General features: G+C 44.7%; 1 protein-coding gene across 1 annotated transcript in view; it reads left to right on the top strand.

Annotated features, from left to right (window-relative positions):
- Positions 1–21,711, top strand: part of HTT (huntingtin) — a 143,266-nt gene that overhangs the window by 63,420 nt on the left and 58,135 nt on the right. Inside the window, exons 28-36 of the mRNA XM_017514327.2 lie at positions 1,547–1,657; positions 8,148–8,225; positions 8,729–8,952; positions 10,190–10,268; positions 10,406–10,567; positions 13,355–13,410; positions 14,523–14,671; positions 17,493–17,629; positions 18,701–18,817. Coding sequence (XP_017369816.1) covers positions 1,547–1,657; positions 8,148–8,225; positions 8,729–8,952; positions 10,190–10,268; positions 10,406–10,567; positions 13,355–13,410; positions 14,523–14,671; positions 17,493–17,629; positions 18,701–18,817 — 1,113 coding nt within the window. The remainder of the gene's footprint in view (positions 1–1,546; positions 1,658–8,147; positions 8,226–8,728; positions 8,953–10,189; positions 10,269–10,405; positions 10,568–13,354; positions 13,411–14,522; positions 14,672–17,492; positions 17,630–18,700; positions 18,818–21,711) is intronic.

Genomic DNA, 21,711 nt, shown 5'->3' with positions numbered 1-21,711 from the left:
TTCATATTTTACAAGATGTGGAGTCCTAAGCTGCATGGTTCTTAGGCAGCTCCCAAAGTAGAAGAGAACATGTTGAAAAATGCCATAGAGAGAAGATACTTCTTTTCCACCTGTTTTCAACTCATAGTATCTTGAATTTCAGGGTACCTTTCTGTGTTCCCAGTGCTTGCTCTCTGTTAATTATTTTCCTTCCTGAATACCCTGGACTCCAGCATGTTCTGCTGTAATTCTGGCCTCCCTGGCATCTTGGACTCCTGTTTCCTTTGCTTTGTCATCCCCGTGGTCAGCTCCTGCTGTGCAGCTTCTCAGCTGATGTGTGTTTGGAGTGGCTGGCATGTCTTGCTGGATCTTTGAGTATCACCTCTGGTATCCTTGGTTCCTTCTCCTGAGTTGCTCAGCGTCTGCACTCCCCATTTTTTGTATGGGCCTTCTTGCTCCCCTCTGATTCCTTGTCTTCCCTGGTTTCTTGATTTGGTTTTGAGTCTCCACAGGATGTTTATAGCTCTTCTGAAAACCTGGAGGCCGCCTTTTTCATCTTAATTCTCATCTCATGACCTCCTTTCCCTTATTTGAGAGCTAGACTTTCCCAGGGTGAGCTTCTCCCTCCAGAATTCCGTGCCTCCTCTTCCACTTGCCTGCTGTCCAGGAGAAGTCAGATTGCCATGCCGATTGGGGGAGAACCCTTTCTTCCCTGGGCTCTTCATCTCACATTGCCATGTCAGCTCATCCCTTGGACCTTCAGTGGTCTCACTGCTGGATTTTTCTTTCCTTTGGCTGGCCTGCTGAGGGCACACCCAGGTTGATCCTAGTGTAGTCATGGTATTTACATCCACTCACATTTTCAGTTTCTGTGTCTCTTGTCTGCTTCTGACTTTGCCCAGAGAAAGCTTCTTTTTTGCAAGGGTTCTTAGATTTATGTTCACTGAGCACCTTCTTTTCTGAGGTAATATTTTTGCAATGTTTATTTTCCTAGTCAGTCTCGCTTCACCCTTCTTGTTGTACATGATGCCTTTTGTCCTGACCCATTCTCTGAGTCTGTAAAATAGAATTGCTCTACAATGTAATTACACAAAATCTTTAAGAATCTTAGCACACTTACACCTGATTTAATATTTTATTATAGTCAAATTGAACAACCATGTGTGAATTTGATAGTGATATCTCCCAGGGATCCTAAAGTGTAAGAAATAGGTCTTCGTATTATCTATTTTTTCATATACCACATATCAGATACTGATTATGATGGACATTTAACCACTTTTTTCTCATTATGAAAGAAGGTTAGGAATTACTTCTTTCAGTAGTGTCAGTGTAACTTGAAACGTGCCTTTGAAAGAATAGTTTTTGTATAGCTGTCTGAAAGGAATTTTTTTCCAAGATATTTCCCCAGTGCTGGAGACAAACACACAGACACAGCCCGAAAGGTGAGTATACGGGGCTGCGCAGTGGAGGCGCCTGCTGCAGCAGCCGAGGGTTGTGTCTTTGCTGTACATGACAAGACTGTGACAGGGCCAGTAACTGTGTGTCTCTCCCTCACCTTCCCAAGGTCACTTTGGATCTTCAGAACAGCACGGAAAAGTTTGGGGGGTTTCTCCGCTCAGCCTTGGACGTTCTCTCTCAGATTCTAGAGCTGGCAACACTGCAGGACATCGGGAAGGTTTGTGTCTTGTTTTTTTCTCCTTGGGTTGTGGCTGGCACACTTGCTGTGCGTCCTCTGGGCTCAGTGCATCTAAGACGGAGCCTGGTTCTTCAGGGTGGCTCTGGGAGGCTTCTCCCTGCCCCATGTGCTTCGTGTCATGGGACCCAAGTCTGACTCTGCCTTAGCCATGAAGTTTGGGATAAAGGTCTATTTGTATTCTGTTTTCATTTGTTATCATGTATTAGCTTAGACCCAGTTTAGTTTAGAAAATTAGTGGGTTTAAAAATTTTGAGGTCTCTTTTCTCTATACCATGGTTCTCAACTTATTTTGGGGGAAATACCTTGAGCAGAATACAATGGGAAAAGAGTCTCTACCCCTTTCTGTTCGAAATTCATTTTTATCCCTTTCTGTCTGAACAAAAACTGTATGGAATCAACACCACCGAGCTCTGTGGGAAAAAGAAAAACCTGCTTCCTTCGCTTTGCTGGAATCAGAAGGTGCTAGGCCCCTCTGTATACTGGGCTCAGAGAGTACACTATGTCTCTGTGAATATGGACAGTTAGCATTTACCAACATGTATCTGTCTACTTCCCCCTGTTTAAAGAGAGAAAAAAAAAACTTTAAAAAATGGGGTTATAGAAGGTCAGCAAAGGGTCGATTTGAGAAGCTTGGGTGGGTTAAGTGAGCATTGTGACAACATGGCTTCTCCTTTGGCATGTTTAATTGTGGCATTTGACAGACATCCTTGCAGTTAAGATGACATTTTTAAAATAAACTCTCTCCCAACGATGACTTGAGCCCTGCCACTCAATGGGAGAATCAGCAGAAGCTGTAGGATCTTATTTGGAATTGACATTCTCTATTGTAATCTTGTTCCTGTTTATTTTTAAATTTTCTTTTTGTTTCACTGGAAAGGAAAGATGATGCCAGTTTTAAACGTTAAAAGTATGCGAGTTGCTTTGTTACAATAAAACTAAACGTGTACACAAGGATTTGATGCTTTTCTTTCAGCACAGGTGTGCTTACTATGACCTTCCAACTTGTATAACATCACTGTCACACTTTGTCACCCTAACTTCATGTTTTTTGATACACACTTTTTAGGATGTCCTCAGGGCTATGTGGATTGAGTAATGGGATCTGAATCAATGTATTAATATCTCTATAGCTGGGAAACGTGGGTACAATTTGCCCTTGGTTTCTGAAAGTATTCACATCATTTGAAATACCAGATTGCTCAATACTTTCTGAGTATACTGTGCCCTTGATTTTTGTCTCCAAGTGGCAGTTTTTAAAATTGGCCTTTTATGTGGATATAAAATAATAGTGCCTGCCACCACCATCCACAGACCTGGTGCTCTAATGCCAAGTTGTACTTGGGACAATTGCTGGCATGTCTTCATTGGCTATATAAAATGTGGCCAAGGAGATAGGCTCTCATGGTTAGCAGTAACTGTCCCTGCTCTCTGGTATAAAGCTCTCAAATGTGACTACGTGAATCTGTGTGGGATAATGGACCCAGCTCTGTCTGCTCAATGCCATTGTGCAGAGAAACACCCTAATGCATAAGCTTTTTTTAATGCTGTAAAATATAGTAGCTGAAATTAAATGTCACTTTTTTCAGAGGTGAATTAATGGACAGTCCGGTGAAATTCAAAAGCTTTTTGATGTGTAAAACTTGATGAATGGAACAATTCCATCAATAGGCAAAAGTGTAACCACCTGTCTAGATGGATAGTGTATGATTTCTGCACAGGTCTCTGTTCTTAGTAAATACATCACTATACTGATCAGGAATCTTGCTCTCCAATAAAGGAACATAAAGAAAAAAAAAAAAACTGGGGTCGGGGGGAGGTGTGACTTGCTCCTTTGTGCCTGAGGAAGTAACAGAGCTGGGGTTGACAGTCATGTTCTTTGGCTTTATGTCCAGTAATTTCCCCTACCGCACAAAACTATAGGAAAATTAGAATTCTGTGGTAAACACTCTATTGTGTACCCACAATCCAGCTTCTGCAGTTGTTCACGTTTGGCTAGATTCGCTTTCTGTGTGTGTAACCGTCTCCCCATTCACCAGCACAGCTTACTTTCTAATGCATTTTGAAAGGAGTGACAGATGCCTCCCTTCAAACATGTGTCTCCAAGTGAAATGCGGTATGTCCTTTGTTGTTATGTCTCTGAATCTTTTTATCTGGACGTGCAAACAAGGTTACCTAGTTTTAATCATTACACCTGTTAGTGTTTCTTCTCTGTTAGTCCTCATGTTTTAACCCATATGTAAATTTAGTGTGTGCACTTGTCATTTTTAATGGCCCGCTAGTGTCCTGCTGTGTTGATACTCTGTCGTTCCCTGAGAGTAAGTCTTGCTGAGACTTCAGTAATGTCACCTTGGAGCGAGGCTTTCCTGGCCATCCTTTTGAAACTGGCTTCTCTCTGTACTCGGTGTTGTCTTTTCCTGTTCATTTTTCTCTTTGACCCATAGCATCATCTAACAGTCAACCCTAAAAAAAAGGCATGAGAGAAATGTCCAAATACATGTGGTCAATTTAGGATGAGAAATGAAGATTATAATTTGCCATGCATGGCATGGCCGGCCACCAGTGCCTCTGGTGAGGGAAGGGTAAGGGGGTGTCTTACTGTCGGAAAGGGAGAGAATCACAGAAGCTCCCTGGAAGCTGAGTTCATTGGCTCCAGAGGCTGAAAGCCAGAGTTGTCATCATTCACTGGTGGAATTGTAGGCACTGGGCAGGTGTTCACTGGGGAGGATTTTAGCTGAATTGCTGCAGTCCTCAAGAATGGCTAGTGATAAATCTGGTCATAGAACATACGTATTCATGTGGAACGTGCAAGCTGCGCACAGCAGGTATGTAAAGGATGCACTTGAAGGGTTTCTTGTGGGGTTGTTGGAAAGTCTTTGGAAACAGGCCTTACCTTGGACACGTAAGCATGAACCCCATCTCCTTTGTGCCTTCCTGGCCCAATTCTGTCTGGGTCTGACAAAGTGATTTCAAAGTATCTGCAACTTTCACAAAACATTCTGTTTATGCTACTGCTTGGTTCTTCAGTGCCATAGCAGTACCGGAAAGGTTGTGCTGTTCAGTGAACATCTGTTGAATGAAGAGATGTTCTTGTTAACACTTAGTTTGAGTGTCGCTTTATCTTATATCCACACTGTGATGGAGCCATATTAGCCCATTTGACACCATAGCTTGAAACTGAAAGCTGTGACCATTCGCAGGGCCAGATAAGTCAGTGGCAGAGCCTGAGTCAAGTCTCATGGTTTTTCAGAGCTCCCTCTCTTTGCCCTAAACCACTGTGCTTAATAAGAGCTCTTTAGTGGCTGACAGTCTCCGTGTGTCACACATTTTAGCAAAATGGAAAATACTAGATGTTTTAAATTTGAATGTGAGATATACTGAAATAAAAATCATCTAAATGAGAGTTTTTAAATAAGATTTTCTTTTTTGTATGTAGGATTTTTTTTAACCTTTTTATTATGACTGTCATATATAGAAATGGTTTTCAGTTACAGTCAGTGAATGTGTCAAATGCTGCCTTATCCAAAGAATAAATTATTAACAAGTCACAATTTAATGAAGATTGACGTTAGTTGATATTTATGTTCCTGAAATCAGCCATATGGTTGTGTTTGTGTACATATTTTTAAAGGTGCATATAGATAATAATTTTCTCTCTGAAAATGTTTGCATTTGGCATAAGAATTACCAGATAATTAACCATCTTATCCTCTGTCCTGTGTCTTTACAGGTAAAGGTAGATTTGCTCACCAGTACTTTTTTTTTTTTTTTTTTTTTTTTGTTTTTTTTACGGTTTTTTTTTTTTTTTTTTTTTTCTTTTTTTTTTTTTTTTTTTTTTTTTGTAGTTTTTGAGACGGAGTCTTGCTCTGTCTCCAGGCTGGAGTGCAGTGTCATGATCTTGGCTCACTGCAACCTCTGTCTCCCGGGTTCAAGTGATTCTCCTGCCTCAGTCTCCCAAGTAGCTGGGACTACAGGCATGCTCCACCATGCCCAGCTAATTTTTGTGTTTTAGTAGAGATGGGGTTTCACCATGTTGGCCAGGAATGGTCTCGCTCTCCTGACCTCATGATTTACACCCCCAGCCTCCGAAAGTGCTGGGACTGTAGGCGTGAGCCACTGTGTCTGGCCCCTGTTCAGTGTACATCACTAATTGTGTTTTTATCTTAGAAGTTTGATATAAGTCTTTAAAAAACTTCTCCCTGTGTCTCTGCTTAGCTTTGTGAACATAGTTGTAATAGCTGTTTTAATGTCCTTCTCTGCTAGTTCTAAGATCTTATAATAACGTCTCAGTTGTCGGTGTTTTTGGTTGATTGATACTCCGCATGGATTGTGCTTTCCTACCTCTTTGCATGCCTGCTGGTTTTTGATTGGATGCCCAATGTTGTGAATTTTACTTTGTTGGTTGCTAGATATTTTTTGTGTTCCCATAAATCTTCTTGAACTTTGTTTTGAGGTTAGTTGAGTTACATATAGATGGTACTCTTTTGGGTCTTGCTTTATAATTTGTCAGATGGGTTGGAGCAGTGCTTAGTCTAGGACTAATTATTCCTCTAGGAGTACTCAGGAGGCAAGACCTTCCTGAGTACTCTACCTAATGACCCAGAAAGTTCGGGTTTTCCAGTGTGCCTGCTGAGAACAGTGACTGTTTCCAGCCCTGTGTGAGCACCAAGCACTGCTCCCTCTAATCCTTTCAGTTGGTTCTCTCCCTGGCATCCGGTAGTTTTCACACACACACAGCTTTGCTGAGTACTTGAGGGGGGACATTCCCCAGATCTCCAGGGCGCTCTCAGTCTTGTTCTGTCTTCTCTGGTACTCGGCCTTATGAACCGTGGCTGTGTTGGTCTCCTTAGATTCACAGAGCCTCTTCAATTCAGGGAGTTGCCTGTCCCTCCTCCTTGTGCCACAGCCTAGAAACTCTCAGAGCAGTGAGCTGGGCAGTCGTAGGGCCCACTTTGTCTCTTGTCTCCCAGGGCTCACTGTCCTTCATTGCTGACGTCCAGTGTCTTGAGGACTGTGGGTTTTGTCTGTTTTGGTTTTCGTTTTCTTGGGTTGTTTCAGGCAGGAGGGTAAACCCAGTTTGTCACCTTCATTGTGCTCAGTAGTGGAAGTCTCATATTTTATATTGGATACTAGGATTTGGTTCCCTGGGACTCTGGGAGCTCTCCAAAGGCCAGAAACAGCGTGCTTTCTCCCTGCTTTCCAGGGCTTCAGTTTCTGGTGCACATCAAGCATTCCATACACATTTGTTAAGGTCCTTTGTTAGACAAATTGTGATTCACAGGCTCTGTTTGTCATGTTTTCAGTTAGCATGTAGTAGATATCTGCTGGGAGCTAGTAAAAACGAAAAGTGACATACGACAAATTCAATTCTGAGAACAACCATACACATTCAGAATATAACTTGAGTACATCAGAATTTTAAAAACGTATGGCCCTTGAGTATTTGAAGCCAACAAGAATCTATTGCTTATTAGTAGAGGTATTTTGTCAAACAAGGGGAGAGGGAAGCACTTTCAATCTAATTGGTGTTGGCTTTTAGCAGCTGATAGAAACCAGTTTATGATGAGCCAGGCATTGGCGAAACAGGCTGTGCATTCTGAATGCCTGGATTGGTGGCGCTCTTTGAGTTGGCATCTTCTTCTTTCTTGATTCTTTGAGTTGGAGTTGCACTGTTGTTGTCCAGGCTGAAGTGCAGTGGCACCATCTCGGCTCACTGCAACCTCTGCCTCCCGGGTTCAAGTGATTCTCCTGCCTCAGCCTCTGACGTAGCTGGGATTACAGGTGTGTGCCACCACATCTGGCTCATTTTGTATTTTTAGTAGAGATGGGGTTTCACCATATTGGTCAGGCTGGTCTCGAACTCCTGACCTCAAGTAATCCACCTGTTTCAGCCTCTGAAAGTGCCTGGATTACTGGTATGAACTACCCTGCCTGGCCCCTTCTTGATTTTGGAAAGGACGTTGGGTGCCGTACACATTGTTATAGATGTTGATAAAAATAGCTTGTGAGAATAATAACATTAAGGTAGTTATTTTGGTCATTTTGCAGATCACTATAAGACAATTCTAGGGCTAATTTGTGGTAAATCACACATTGCTGTATTATGTGTTGTGCTTATTGGACATATTCAGGGGCCCTATGGAGGCAGAGCTCTTAGCTGCTTTGCACACTTCTGAATTCCTGCTCTGAGAATAGTACTGGATACCTAGTAGACAGTAGGTACTTGATGACAGTTTATTGAATGAATGAGTTAATAAAGAGATACATAGATGCCTGAAGGAATGGGATAACTTGGACTTCAAGACTTTTTACTGACTCTTCAAAATAAGAAATGGAAAACTTCCCTCTGATTTTGGTCCACTATTTACATGATTTAAACGGAAGCCGTGTTGTGCTTTTGATTTCTATCTAGTGCTTTGTACAATAATGGGTCGTCTCTGAGTCTCTTAATGTCTCACTGTTCTTTCCACAGTGTGTTGAAGAGATCCTAGGGTACCTGAAATCCTGCTTTAGTAGAGAACCAATGATGGCAACTGTTTGTGTTCAACAAGTAAGAGCCTCATTTCTTTTCCTGTATCTGTTAAGACTTTCGGGTATGATGACAAAACACTGCTACTCCTTAAGAAGCAGGTGCTGGTGGTGTGATCAGCTGGAAGGATTGAGAGGTCCAGCCTAGTACCCCTCGGCTTACTCCATGATTGAGCCAAGAAGGCATCCTTCCCTTCGCTCCCCAGGACAGGGGCTGTCACTGTGGAGGGCAAAGGGCATCAGAAGCTCGCCTGCAACCACGCTAGTTAACTTCCCGTCCCTCGGGGTTTTCGTTTAGAGTGCCCAATCTCCTGTAGAATCACAGGGAGACCCAAAACTCTTAAGATACAAACAGCACTTCATACAGTATCTCGTGAGGTATTAATAGTGATTCACGAGAAGAATTTCACAGTCTGAATCTTTGCTGACATATCCAGTTATTTATAGATGGATTTGGTATTTGCGTGGGAAATTCTTAAAGTGTTTGTTGTTCACATTGTTGATGCTTCAATTTCTTCACTATAGTTATTGAAGACCCTGTTTGGGACAAACTTGGCCTCCCAGTTTGACGGCTTATCTTCCAACCCCAGCAAGTCACAAGGCCGAGTACAGCGCCTTGGCTCCTCCAGTGTGAGGCCAGGCTTGTACCACTACTGCTTCATGGCCCCGTACACCCACTTCACCCAGGCCCTCGCTGACGCCAGCCTGAGGAACATGGTGCAGGCGGAGCAGGAGCACGACACCTCGGGGTAACAGTTGTGGCAAGAATGCTGTCGTTGGTGGAAACACGAAAGAGCAAGCAGGAAATACTTTGTAAAAGAATAAAAACGAAAAATGGTAGCCAACATCTTCTTATAGTCTGCTGTATTCAAAGAACTCTAGGAAGTAATGGTTGATGCAAAGATGATTTAAGGCATAGCCCGGCCTTCCAAGAAGTGTGTGGCCAGTGAGTGAGATGGGCTTGGGACTTACACATCTCAGAGGTGGGGGTAGAGAAGGAGGAACACTGAGTGGCTGAGAAGCAGCCAGCTTTCATTGCCAAATTGTGTCAGCAAACCAGAACTGCCACCCATTCAAAGCACAGGCCCTTGAGAGTGGTGTGGCACGTGTTGATGGCACTTTTGTCAGGCCTGTAGCAGGATGAAAGAACAGCTTCACTGCAGCACAGTAGTGCTGGTGTGCGGAGGTGTGTGAAGGGCATAGAGTCTAGGATATATTACCTTGTGTTATATAAGCTTTGCGACTAGAAGTGTATTTTCACGTAAATTTATGTTTGTGTTTTTAATGCCTGGAATACAGGACTTCTTAAATTGCCATAAGAATGAAAGGTATTTGAGTTGCCAATCTATGTAGTAGCAATAATGGAATCCTTTGTTTTTCCTTTTATAAACGTAGCGATTAAATAGCTACAATTAAAACACTAGAGTCAGGAGTCAAGGAAAATATCCATGTTCCAGGCTGTAGGTTGGTCATGTACTTACTGTATATTCGAGTTTCAGGAGTAAGTCTGTTTAAATGCTTTATTTGGGGTATTAATAAGCATGTGAGTGTGTGCATGTTTGAGTTAATTTCATATTGTTTCTTAGAAAGGATATAATTGATGTAAATACTTTAAAGGCTTTTCCTCCAACAAAACCATGTGATTTATTCTAAATTACTGGATCTTTCCAATGACCTTCACCTTTCGCTCAAGTATCACTAAAGACTGGGCTGCGTAGTCAGTTACCTGTAGCAGAAAAAAAGCTCAGACTTCAGGAGCCTTCTACGGGTGACGAGACTTGATGGCTCTCAGGCAGCTGTAAACTCTAGTCATTATCTCAAGAGGGTGATGCCACCACGCTGAGTGGCCTTTCAAGTTGTTTCTCAGTCTGACACGTTCTGATCATGTGAATGTGAAATAGGCTTGAGCAGGAGTATATCTGAGTGCACAGGAGATGATTTAAGGATATTCTCATTCTCTGCTTCCCTTTTATTCCCATTTGGCAGATGGTTTGATGTCCTCCAGAAAGTGTCTACCCAGTTGAAGACAAACCTCACAAGTGTCACAAAGAACCGTGCAGATAAGGTAATTGGTACCATCTGCGGCATGTGAACTCAGGCATGTCAATGCCAGAGATGAAACTAGAGCTGAGACTTTCCAGGTATTTTGTGTGAAGCTTTTAGTTGAAGACTCACTTACGGATTCTTTCTTTTTTTTTGTAGAATGCTATTCATAATCACATTCGTTTATTTGAGCCTCTTGTTATAAAAGCTTTAAAACAGTACACAACAACAACGTCTGTGCAGTTACAGAAGCAGGTTTTAGATTTGCTGGCGCAGCTGGTTCAGTTACGGGTTAATTATTGCCTTCTGGATTCAGATCAGGTTTGTCACTTTTACATTTCATCCATCATACCTGTTCCTAATTTAGTACAAACTAGTCTAAAAGACACTGAAATCTACCTTAAAGAAATGTGAACTGTGTTTTCCCCCATCAGTTGCTGCTGCTTATCTATTTCATGCACTTAGCTAGTGCACAAGGCCTGGGGCAAAGCTAGCCTCAACAAGTCGGCGTCCTTGCCCCAGCGCCACGGACTCAAAGCTAACCTGAGTTAAATTGTAAGACATAGTTAAGATTTATTGTTTGGGGAACATTTTTTGCAAAATCTAGAGACTTAGTTTAGATGGATTATCCATTACGGACTTCTGTTTCAAGCTGTCTAACAGGTTAGCTTGCCTCTTTAAAAAGGAATTGGAATATAGAAGGACAGCAAGTGAGACCCGCGATCCTGGAGTTCACGTGGGAGCTGTGTAGCTCTGCACAAACATTTGCACTCTTTCCCTCTCGGCTGCATTGCCTTCCTCCTGCAGTGGCGTACTGACAAGTACTTACATTAGGGTCCTAAAGACTGGGCTGAGCAGGCAGTTTCCTGTCATGTCCTTCATGACACACATTCTCAAGATTCATGCCAATTAAATCTCTGCAGATGAAACTGCCTTTCCATCGTCAAAGTTTAACTGTCATTTTTGAGCCATGATCTTGGCCTACTTTCTTACGTGGGGTAGAAATTTTTTTGAGATAGAAATATTACACTTCTCTGTTTCCTTCTAGACATACATCTATCTGTTGATCCTGTCAGCCCTTTTATTCACCTGAAAGGGTCTGTTTCCCTAGGAGAACTGAGGGCACGAGGTCAACACTGATTTCCCACAGTGGGTATTGGGGCAGGGTCTGCCTGTAATGAAAGAGGCATCAAGGGGTGGGCTTTGCCCTGGCCTGATTCTTTGACCCTTCTTTCACAAAACCTATCCCAAGAAAATCCATCTAAATGGGCCATTGCTCTCCTCAGGAAACATGCATTGGGAACTTTCCTTTCCTTTGACACTAGGAGGCTGCCTGGGGAGAAGCCCTGGTCTATGGCTGTGGGCAGCACGGGCTGAGAGGAGCAGGATCTCAAGAGGGCAGGGGCGCCCCAACTGGTTTAGTTCTGAAACTAAACCAGTTTCAGAAGCCAGATCCCTGATTTGTTCCGTTCTGGTAAGAACAAAGAGTGTAGTCTACCTTTTCTTTAAAATGTCCCAGTACCAGCTGGGCATGGTGGCACACCTCTGTAGTCCTAGTTACTGAGGAGTCTGAGGCGGGAGGATCACTTGAGACCGGGAGTTTGAATTCAGCCTGGGCAATGTGGCAAGACCTGTCTCTAAAATAATAGTAATAATAATAATTCCTATCTCTGGCAGGGTACGGTGGCTCATGCCTGTAGTCCCAGCACTTTGGGAGGCGAAGGCGGGTAGATCATTTGAGGTCAGGAGTTTGAGAACAGCCTGACCAACATGATGAAACCCCACCTTTACTAAAAATACAAAAAAAAAAAAAATTAGCTGGGCATAGTTGTTGGGTGCTTGTAATCCCAGTTACTCGGGAGGCTGAGGCAGGAGAATCACTTGAACCCGGGAGACGGAGGTTGCAGTGAGCCGAGATTGCGCCACTGCCCTCCAGCCTGGGTGAGACAGAGCGAGACTCTGTCTCAAAAATAATAGTAATAATAATAACTTGTGGTTGTGACTCATCATAGGTAGAAACTGATTTTCTCATATGGTAATTACAGACTATGGTCTCTTTGGGGTTGTCTTTAGTAGGAAAAAAAAAGACAACTCCACACTCTAACATAAAAGGGGTAGACTTGAATGTTGTATCAAATTGTTTAGTCATTCTGCTAGAGCGTTTTCTTCAGTGTAGAATACTTTCTGTTGCTTTCTCTGTCTGCAATCCCCATGCAACTCTTCCATGTTGAGGAAGGACAGCCTTGAGGCTCCCCCATGCTACATGTGCTCTGCAGGCATGTGGAATTCATTTCTGGCATGTGCTTCCCTCTGGGTCCCACTGCCCCCTGCCCCCCCAGCCAGTGAGGCTCATGCCCAGCTGCCCTTCGTGGTGGTATGGGGTCGTTCCTGCTGTGAGCACTCTGGTTTCCTGTTTGTTCTGATTGCCTTTCATCAGCCAGTCCCTGTGCCTTTCTCCCAGTTCTTAGGATTCAATGCAGTGACGGTTTTATGAACAAGAATAGAACACTATAACAGACACACCATTGAACTCCATGCTGATAATGGTTTATTGAGCACCTGCTGTATGTTTGCATTCCGCCCAGAGGCTCTGAAAAAGCCGGGGCCATATGCTCCATGCTTTATCCGTGGAAGCTCCCCATCAGATTGGGAAAGCTGGCGGCTGCATGGAATACTAGTGTGACACAAAACTGGCTCTCGTGCAGCCCTGATGCGCTGCCTCTCGGATGGTGGGAGGAAGAATGTCGACTCCTCTGGGTATCTTCTTACTAAACCAGCTTCAGGGAATCTGTTCTACTCTGTCTGCCATTAACTGGAACAGATGAGTCCCCAAGATGTACTTTTGGGTAATCCCTGACGTCTCTTGGAATTTAGTATTTGTTTTTCCACTGAGGTTTCACCTCAGTGTGTAGTAAAGTTGCTGTTGAGGGGATTCCTGGATGTGCTCTACAATTATCTGGGATTATTTCAGAGTAGAGTTATGCTTATAGTCACATTTATCAGCTCTCAAGAAATTTAAAATTTATGCAGATGAACAGGAGGAGTAGAAACCTCGTTTTTACATTGTAATCCTACTATTGACGTGAAATTCTGTCTTCCTTCCCGTAGGTGTTCATTGGCTTTGTGTTGAAACAGTTTGAATACATTGAAGTGGGTCAGTTCAGGTAATAACATTTTATTATTTTAGATTTTTTTCCTCCTCCTTATGTACTTACATGTCATTGGGGTTATTAAGATGAATGTTTAAAGTACTATTAGGCATTTTTGCTGTTTTTTTTTAAGTGGAAGTCTGATTAACATGCTATGCATTTTTGCTTATCTTAAAAATTAATGTATATCTCAAGACTTGTTTGGAAGTAGTTATGTATCTGAAAATTCCATATGTTGTCAGTTTTCATTATATATTTCAAAGCATTTAATTGTGTTGACAGGTGGCAGAATGAAATCTCATGTGGTGGAGCATTAGTTTTTAAATCTTCTTAGAGAAAGCAGTTTTTGTATAAGGATGTCTTTAGTAATTGTGCACTTATAACTGCAGCTATTTTGTTGCTAGATGTTGAGGTTTTAATACTTCTTGCTACATCCATTACAGGTTTATAATTATTAAAAATTAAAATTCTTTAATTCCTGAAATATGTAATAAATACTGTAGTTAGGAAAACTTAGTGCAGAAAGAAAGTGCTCTCAGATTCCCTGCGGTCTGGAGATGCAGAGTTTATTCTGATTACATGACACCTCCACTGTGTTTCGGGGAAAGTTGCTTTTTCTCCTTTGAGTCTCAATTTCTTCAGGAGGAAAGGGGTAGAGGAGAGCTAGGAAGATCGTAGCTGCTGTGCCCCTGTGCCATCAGCAGCCTTCTACTTGCTCCCTCTGAACCCTTTTACCTGTCCCGGCTCTGCATGAGGGCACAAGTGGGTTGCACTGTGGTAGGCACAGGGTGAGAGTAGATCACTGACTGATGGGAGGCACTGTGCAGGGGTGGGTGAGAGTAGATCACTGACAGCTGACGGGAGGCACTGTGCAGGCACAGGGTGAGAGTAGATCACTGACAATCTGACAGGAGGCACTGTGCAGGCACAGGGTGAGAGTAGATCACTGACAATCTGACAGGAGGCACTGTGCAGGCACAGGGTGAGAGTATATCACTGACACCTGTTAGCTTAATGCGCACTTGCTCTCACGGCTGAATCATAAGTTATTTTATGTTGCTTATGTTGATTATATTTGTGTATCTTCATTTGAACAGAAAGATCTATGTCGATTTTTTCATTTCTAGGGAATCAGAGGCAATCATTCCAAACATCTTTTTCTTCTTGGTATTACTGTCTTATGAACGCTATCATTCGAAGCAGATCATTGGAATTCCTAAGATCATTCAGCTCTGTGATGGCATCATGGCCAGCGGAAGGAAGGCTGTGACACACGGTAATGGAACACACCTTTCACTGTCGTCTTCGGTGACCTGACGTGCTTGGCAGTGTTCGTTTTCATACACCCACTTTCAGCTTTGTAAATGGCGGCTGTGTGATTCCCAGGCTCTGCTTGCATGTCTGTGTCTTTGTACATGAGTGTACCGATTAGAGATATTTCAAAAGAGAACAGAGCATGTTCTTTACTCTCAGCAGTTTGTAGTCTTCTCAGGGGAAAAAAAATGGAAGAAACAGTAAGACAGCCTAAGGTACAAATAGATTCTGAATATAAAGTTCCTGTTCATTCACATGAAACACTAAACATTTTTTGTTTGATCTCAACCAAAAGACCAAGAAGCGATAAAACACTAAGGTTCTTAAATCCAACTTGCCGTAAATTAAATTTTGGTTTCTCACCCAGTGGCATTAGAGATACAGTTTAACTTGGTTCGGGCTTTCTGTTTTGCCTGATGGTTTTGCTGGAGCTTAAATAAGGACCCCAGGAGATGGCCAGCTGTGCAGGCTCCCAGCCCGTGGCAGGAGCTCATGTGGCTTTGTAAATGAGTCGTCAATCTTTCTTTGAGGTTTTTGAACTGGACTTCGAGCATTGCCCTGCTGACCCCTCCCTGACTCCTTTGCTGGAATCTGTAGGCTTTTAAACTTTGACAGGGACACATCCCGAGACCCTTGCAGACCCCTAGATGTGACAATAGCACTACTGCCTAGTCCTTTCCACTCAGCGTGTGTGCAGGAGAGCATCAACCACGCTGTGTTTTGAGGCAGGGCCTTGGCTGACCTCTCACTCTTTACATAGCTAAGCTGGTTAGTCTTTGCCATGGCCGCACAAGGGCTTCAGCTTCACACAGCCACAGTATAGATTATTCAAGGCATAGGTGTTTTGCTTTCCTGGATTTGGAGGGTCTTCTGGCAGAGAATCAGCAGGCAGCCAAACTCGGCACTTTCTGCTGGGAAGCTTGGTCATCTGTGAGAGGGTCAGAAAGTGTGCCCCTCCATGTGTGCCTCTGAAGGGTCTGTGAGTATTGCTGTGTGTGCATGTCTTAGGGCCAGAGTGTGTATGTCACTGATACGTCAGAGTTCCTGTTTGTGTGCATTCGTGTCCAAGAGGGTTGCAGTGTACCCTTCACTGAGGGGTCAGGGTGTGCCATGTGCGTGTGTGTCACTGACGGTGTCAGTATTTTGTATGTGCATGTCACTAAGGCATGAGAGTGTGCCGTGTGTGTATGTGTGCATGTCACTGACAGGGTCAGTGAGTATTCTTGTATGTGCGTGTCACTGGGGTCAGAGTGTGTGTCTCTGCTCGTGTGTGAGTACGTGTTACTGGGGGTCAGTGTTCCTGTGTTTGTGTGACACTGAGGGGTCAGAGTGTGTCTGTGTGTGTGCATGCATGTGTGAGTGTGTGTGTGTGTGAGGACATGTCACTGAGGGATCAGTGAGTGTTCCTGTATGCGTGTGTCACTGCGGGGTCAGAGTGTGTCTCTGTGTGCATGTGTGCATACGTGTCACTGAGGTCAGTGAGTGTTCCTGTCTGTGTGACACTGAGCGGTCAGAGTGTGCCTCTATGTGTATGTGTATGTGTGAGTACGTGTCACGGAGGGATCAGTGAGTGTTCCTGTGTGCATGTGACACTGTGGGGTCAGAGTGTGCCTCTGTGTGTGTGTGCAAGTGTGAGTACATGTCACTGAGGGATCAGTGAGTGTTCCTGTGTGTGTGACACTGTGGGGTCAGAGTGTGCCTCTGTGTGTGTGTGCAAGTGTGAGTACATGTCACTGAAGGATCAGTGAGTGTTCCTGTGTGTGTGCCACTGTGGGGTCAGAGTGTGCTTCTGTGTGCGTGTGCGTGTGTGAGTACGTGTCACTGAGAGGTCAGTGAGTGTTCCTGTGTGCATGTGACACTGAGGGGTCCGAGTGTGTCTCTGGGTGCGCGCGTGTGTGTGTGAGTGCCTGTCACTGAGGGATCAGTGAGTGTTCCTGTATGTGTGTGACATTGAGGGGGTTAGAGTGTGTCTCTGGGCATGTGTGCATGGGTGAGTACATGTCACTGAGGGATCAGTGAGTGTTCCGTTGTGTATGTGACACTGAAGGGTCAGAGCGTGTCTGTGTGTGTATGTGTGTGTGTGTGTACGTGTCACTGGGGTCAGCGAGTGTTTCTATGTGCGTGTGACACTGAGGGGTCAGAGTGTGCCTTTGTGTGTGTGCAGGTGTGTCACCGAGGGGTCAGTGTTCTGTGTGTGCATGCCATTGAGGGTCAGAGGGCTCCTGTGTGCCAATGAAATGGGTTTCGTAGATTTTTTAATATGTAGTCATAGTAGACCAATTATTTTGACTCCTAGTTTAGACCAAAACAAGACCTGGGGGAAAATCCCTTATCTAATGAGAAAGTGAGTTTACTGAGAAAAGCATCATCATCCGATGGCTTTCATTAAATGTATTGTGTGGCAGTTTTTATTGTCTTTTCAGATGAATCAAGTAAATTAATCTTGAGACCAGGAAAGTTGCTGTTTTGGTTGTTTGGAAAGCTTTGTCATTTTCAGATTGACTTTTTGAGTTACCTTTTTTCAGAAGTGATGTTAAATTACAGGAGCCCTAGTTTTTTTTTTTTTAGAAGGCATCACAAAATGATCAGTGCTCAGAGGAAGAGCCTTGACCTTCCACAATGGTATAATGATTAACTGATAACCTTAATTCATCTCTTATCATAAACCAAGTTTGTATAAGGATTTTCTTTATTTCTTGAAAGCATTTTGTAAATGTTGAGAGCAGTTTTCCAAATGTAATTTCCATGAAGTGCCTGATGAGGGTGCCCTTTTTTGCCCACAGCCATACCGGCCCTGCAGCCCATAGTCCATGACCTCTTTGTATTAAGAGGAACAAATAAAGCCGATGCGGGGAAAGAGCTTGAAACCCAAAAAGAGGTGGTGGTGTCAATGTTACTGAGACTCATCCAGTACCATCAGGTAAGAGAAATGTGTGGTGGAACTGTCATGGAGACTTGATTGTCCCCATACAGATGGAAGGAAGTGCCATGTGGTCTAGTTGTTTGCTAACCAGTTCAGAGTAGCACTCACTGTTAACAGTGTTGCTTTGAACCAGCGTTTAGCTTTCTGGGGCCTTGGGAGATGCCGGGGGACGGGCAGAAGGTGTCGTTGTTTATCTTCAAAGTGGGCACAGCTGCAGGGGGCCACCTGACTCCTGGTCGGAGTCACCAGATCATTCAAGACAGTGAGGCCCTCTTTTCCAAAACAAGGACCAAATAATCAATTGACAGTGTTGGTCAAGATGGTAGAAATCTGAAAAATGATAGAAATCTCAACTCTGAAATAAAAAACTTTATTTGTAAATTTATTTACCACTATTTTGACATAGGGCTAAGGTCTTTTTCTTTGAGCTGACTTCTGCTTTTGTTTTTTTAAGGTGGCATAGGAATTTAAAGATGTTTCAAGGCAGCCTGAGTGCAGAAACCCAGCTTTTTTTAATGACTTCTCCTTTCATTTAACTTGGACAGTTGTCTAGCCCTGGCTTATTTTGTCAATTCTTTTTAGCTGTTTGTCTTTGAATCTTTATGAAGCCATAAGCTTTTCTCATAAATAGCAACACTTTCTTAGTTCATTCTTATTTTAATCTCTGTAGTATTTAATTAAATACTTAATGCCCAATTAAATCACATAATTGCAATGAAAAAGTCCATGTATCATAAAGAGTGATCGCTCACAAAAGTGAGTGACTGGCAAGCCCGTCATGACAAGCAGAGCTGGCTGGGTGGGTGGGTGTCCTGGAGAGGAGCTCATCAGGCACTTGTTCAGTGAGCTCTGGGCGTGCTTCACGGAGAGTGTTTTGTTCTGATTCCCCAACGTTTCTCGTGTCATAGAGTGGCGATTGCATCAGTGTCCCCCTGTCCTCATTGGGATCACATCTGCTTGGATCCTAGAGTCTTCCAGCTGAGCTGGGACAAGTGTGACAGATGGACGCGTGGGGGGTGGAAAGGCACCTCTTGGCAGCTGACTTTCTAATTGTGCACACTCTTGCAGGTGTTGGAGATGTTCATTCTTGTCCTGCAGCAGTGCCACAAGGAGAATGAAGACAAGTGGAAACGACTGTCTCGACAGATAGCTGACATCATCCTCCCAATGTTAGCCAAACAGCAGGTTTGTGCGCAGAACCTTGGCTCATGGTTGCATAGTGATGGTAACTTAAGGTCCTTGTGAAAGGCGGGTGGCTGGAATCAGCTATGTCTTCAGTCCTGATAGAGCTGTGCTTTGACGGCAGTTCTCCATGCTGGTCATGGGGCAGCTGACTTCATTTCTTCTCACAATGCCATCTCAGCTTGGTATTGCCCACCTGCTTTACAGGGGGAACCCCCAGCTCAGAGAGGTTCTGGAGGTGATCAGGCAGCACATGGGCTTGGAGTGCTGGGGTGAGGGCGGGCCAAGGCTGACTGTAAAGCCCGTGCCCTTACCTCCTGCACTGCCTCCTGCATTCTGCTCGACCCAGTGTTTTATTTGGTGGGTAGATTTTTGTTTTTGTTACCTCTGTACTTGTAATTTAGCTGTTTTCTAGTTCTTTCCTTTCCCTTTCTTTTTTTTAAGACAGGGTCTCGCTCTGTCACCCAGGCTGGAGTGCAGTCGTGTAATGTCACGGCAACCTCTGCCTCCCAGGTTCGTGATTCATCCACCTCAGCCTCCCGAGTAGCCAGGACCACAGGTGTGCACCACTATGCCTGGCTAATTTTTTGTATTTTTAGTAGAGATGAAGTCTTGCTGTGTTGCCCAGGCTGGTTTTGAACTCCTGGGCACAAGTGATCCACCACCCTTGGTCTCCCAAAGTGCTGGGATTACAGGTGCGAGCCACTTGGCCTGGCCAATCCATCATTAATCAGAATTTTTATGGTCCAATGGCATGAATTGTTGTTTCTGCAAATGCAGTGGAAGGAAATGGCCTGGCAGTGCCTTTTACCCATGGTTTCAGAAGCAGCGTGCCTCCGTCAGGCACAGGCCGCTGTGCCCCCAGTGTAGCAGCATCTTTGTAGCTCAGAGAGAAGGGCGGTGGGGACCTCCTCAAGGCAACTCTGCCAGAAAATCTCATGAGCTGTCTGGCAAAGCTCGAGGTTGCCTTTTAAATGGACTCAACAAATACATGTTTGCTTATCTTGATTAAACAGCTACTCTGTATATGCAGGTAGTCTGTGGGTTTTGGCATTTGATTTAAACTTAGAGCCATGTGATATTGATGGCTACTGCCTTTGTGCCTGTACCCCCATTCTGATTCCGTAACGGAATGTTACCCTGAGACCAGTTGGACAGTGGGACAGGGAACCTGGCTTCTGGTGAGATTGGCAGCAGTTTCAGTGTGGTCGGGTCTCCCTGCCTGCACATGGTTTTAGAGTGATGCTCTGGAAGATTTTCCCTTCTCTTCTGTGCGTAATCTGAGTAGCGTGGAGATTGAAGGCCTGCATGCATGGTCCAATATCTGACTGTGTTTCTGCCGCAGTGGAAATTGTGTGATAAAACATTTATGAAACACTAGCACAGCCCCTGCCAGGTGGCTCAGCACAGATGCACGTTGCATTCAGAAGTAGTGCTGGATACTGTTCCCTTCCTGGCAGTACATGCATCAGTGATCAAAGCACATTAAAGAAAACACCCCTGCCTTCTTGGAGTAAAGATTTTGTTGGGATGAGGGTGAGGGGACAGACAGTAAAAAACAAATTAGTGACGTCTATACCATGTCGAATGATCAGGATCACTGTACGGAAGAATCCAGGAGGGAACAGAGGTAGGTAGTGTCGGTGTGGTGAGTGGCATTGTTCAGTTGATGATGAGAAGAAGCTTTGGCGATCTGGTGACACTCGAGTGAATTTGCAGAAAGAGCTGAGCCTAGGTGATACCTGGGGAAGGAGCATTCCAGGCAGAGCAAGCAGCAATGCAAAGGCCCTGGGGGGAGACATGCTGTTAGGGTACCAGCAGTGGAGCTAGGGATGGGGCCGCCATGGGGAGGGAAGGGCACGAGGCCTGGTGGGGTGAGGCCAGCATGGAGGAGCTTTGAGAGGGTTTGCCGTCATGTGATGTAGGCGTTAGCAGGCTCATTCTTACTCCTGAGTTGAGAATAGCATTGAGGAGGAGGTGAGGGCAGAGCAGGGCCACCTGTGTGAGGCCCGGAAGTGGAGTGGAATTGCCTGAGTGGGCGTCCCTTGGCAGCATGAAACCAGAACCAGCAAGGTTTGCTGGTGGCTTAGATGTGGGATGTGAAGAGAACAGGGCATCGGGGGTGATGTCAGGGTGAGGACAGGGTGGCTGTGGATGAGGTGGGGCAGACATCAGGGGCAGCAGTAGGTCAGAGCCTATCTGGACATAGCAGTTGAGACCCCATAGGTCCTTAGTGAGTCGAGGTCAGCATCAGGTGTTTGAGCCCGGAGTTGTTGAGAGACTGGGGCAGGAAGTCAGCATCTGAGATGTCCACTCACAGCGGACCCGGCCTGGCGGGAGAGCAGGAGAAGCTTGAGAACTGAGCTTGCTGAGTGCCAGCTCCGAGGTCAGGGTGGTGAGGGGGCCAGTGCTGGGGCAGGAGGAGCCAGCAGCTGCGGGGTTCCTCAAGCCAAGATTTGTTAAGGCATTTTGTGGAGGAAGGCGACATTTGCTGTGAGCACCCTGGGAACTTGGTCCAGATTTGGCAGCGCCGAGGGCACTGGTGAGTGGTTTTGGAGGAGCAGAGGGAGCCAAACCCCAGTAGGAGTGTGTTCCTGAAAGGACAGGAGAGAGACTTGGAAAGAGGTTTCACTGGAAGAGGGGACGGAGAAATAGGGGGGTAGCCAGAGGAGAAGACGAGTTGGCAAGGGGTTAAGTTGGCAGAAATTAGGGCCTGTTTACGCACTGAGGGCAGAAGCAAACCGGGAGTATCAGCTCATGACGCAGGACACACAAATTGCCGTCGTGGTGTTCACAGACACGGGTCGGGATTGGCTTCATGGATGACAGAGCACTGTGGGTTCTCTGAGAGGAGCTGGGGAGGAGGCAGAATTGGTGGGCACAGGTGAAGGTCCAGG

The sequence above is a fragment of the Cebus imitator genome, unplaced genomic scaffold, assembly GCF_001604975.1.
Source record: "Cebus imitator isolate Cc_AM_T3 unplaced genomic scaffold, Cebus_imitator-1.0 Scaffold522, whole genome shotgun sequence".
Lineage (NCBI taxonomy): Eukaryota > Metazoa > Chordata > Mammalia > Primates > Cebidae > Cebus > Cebus imitator.
Note: the sequence above shows the minus strand (reverse complement) of the source record. Positions and strands in the feature narration are given on the sequence as shown.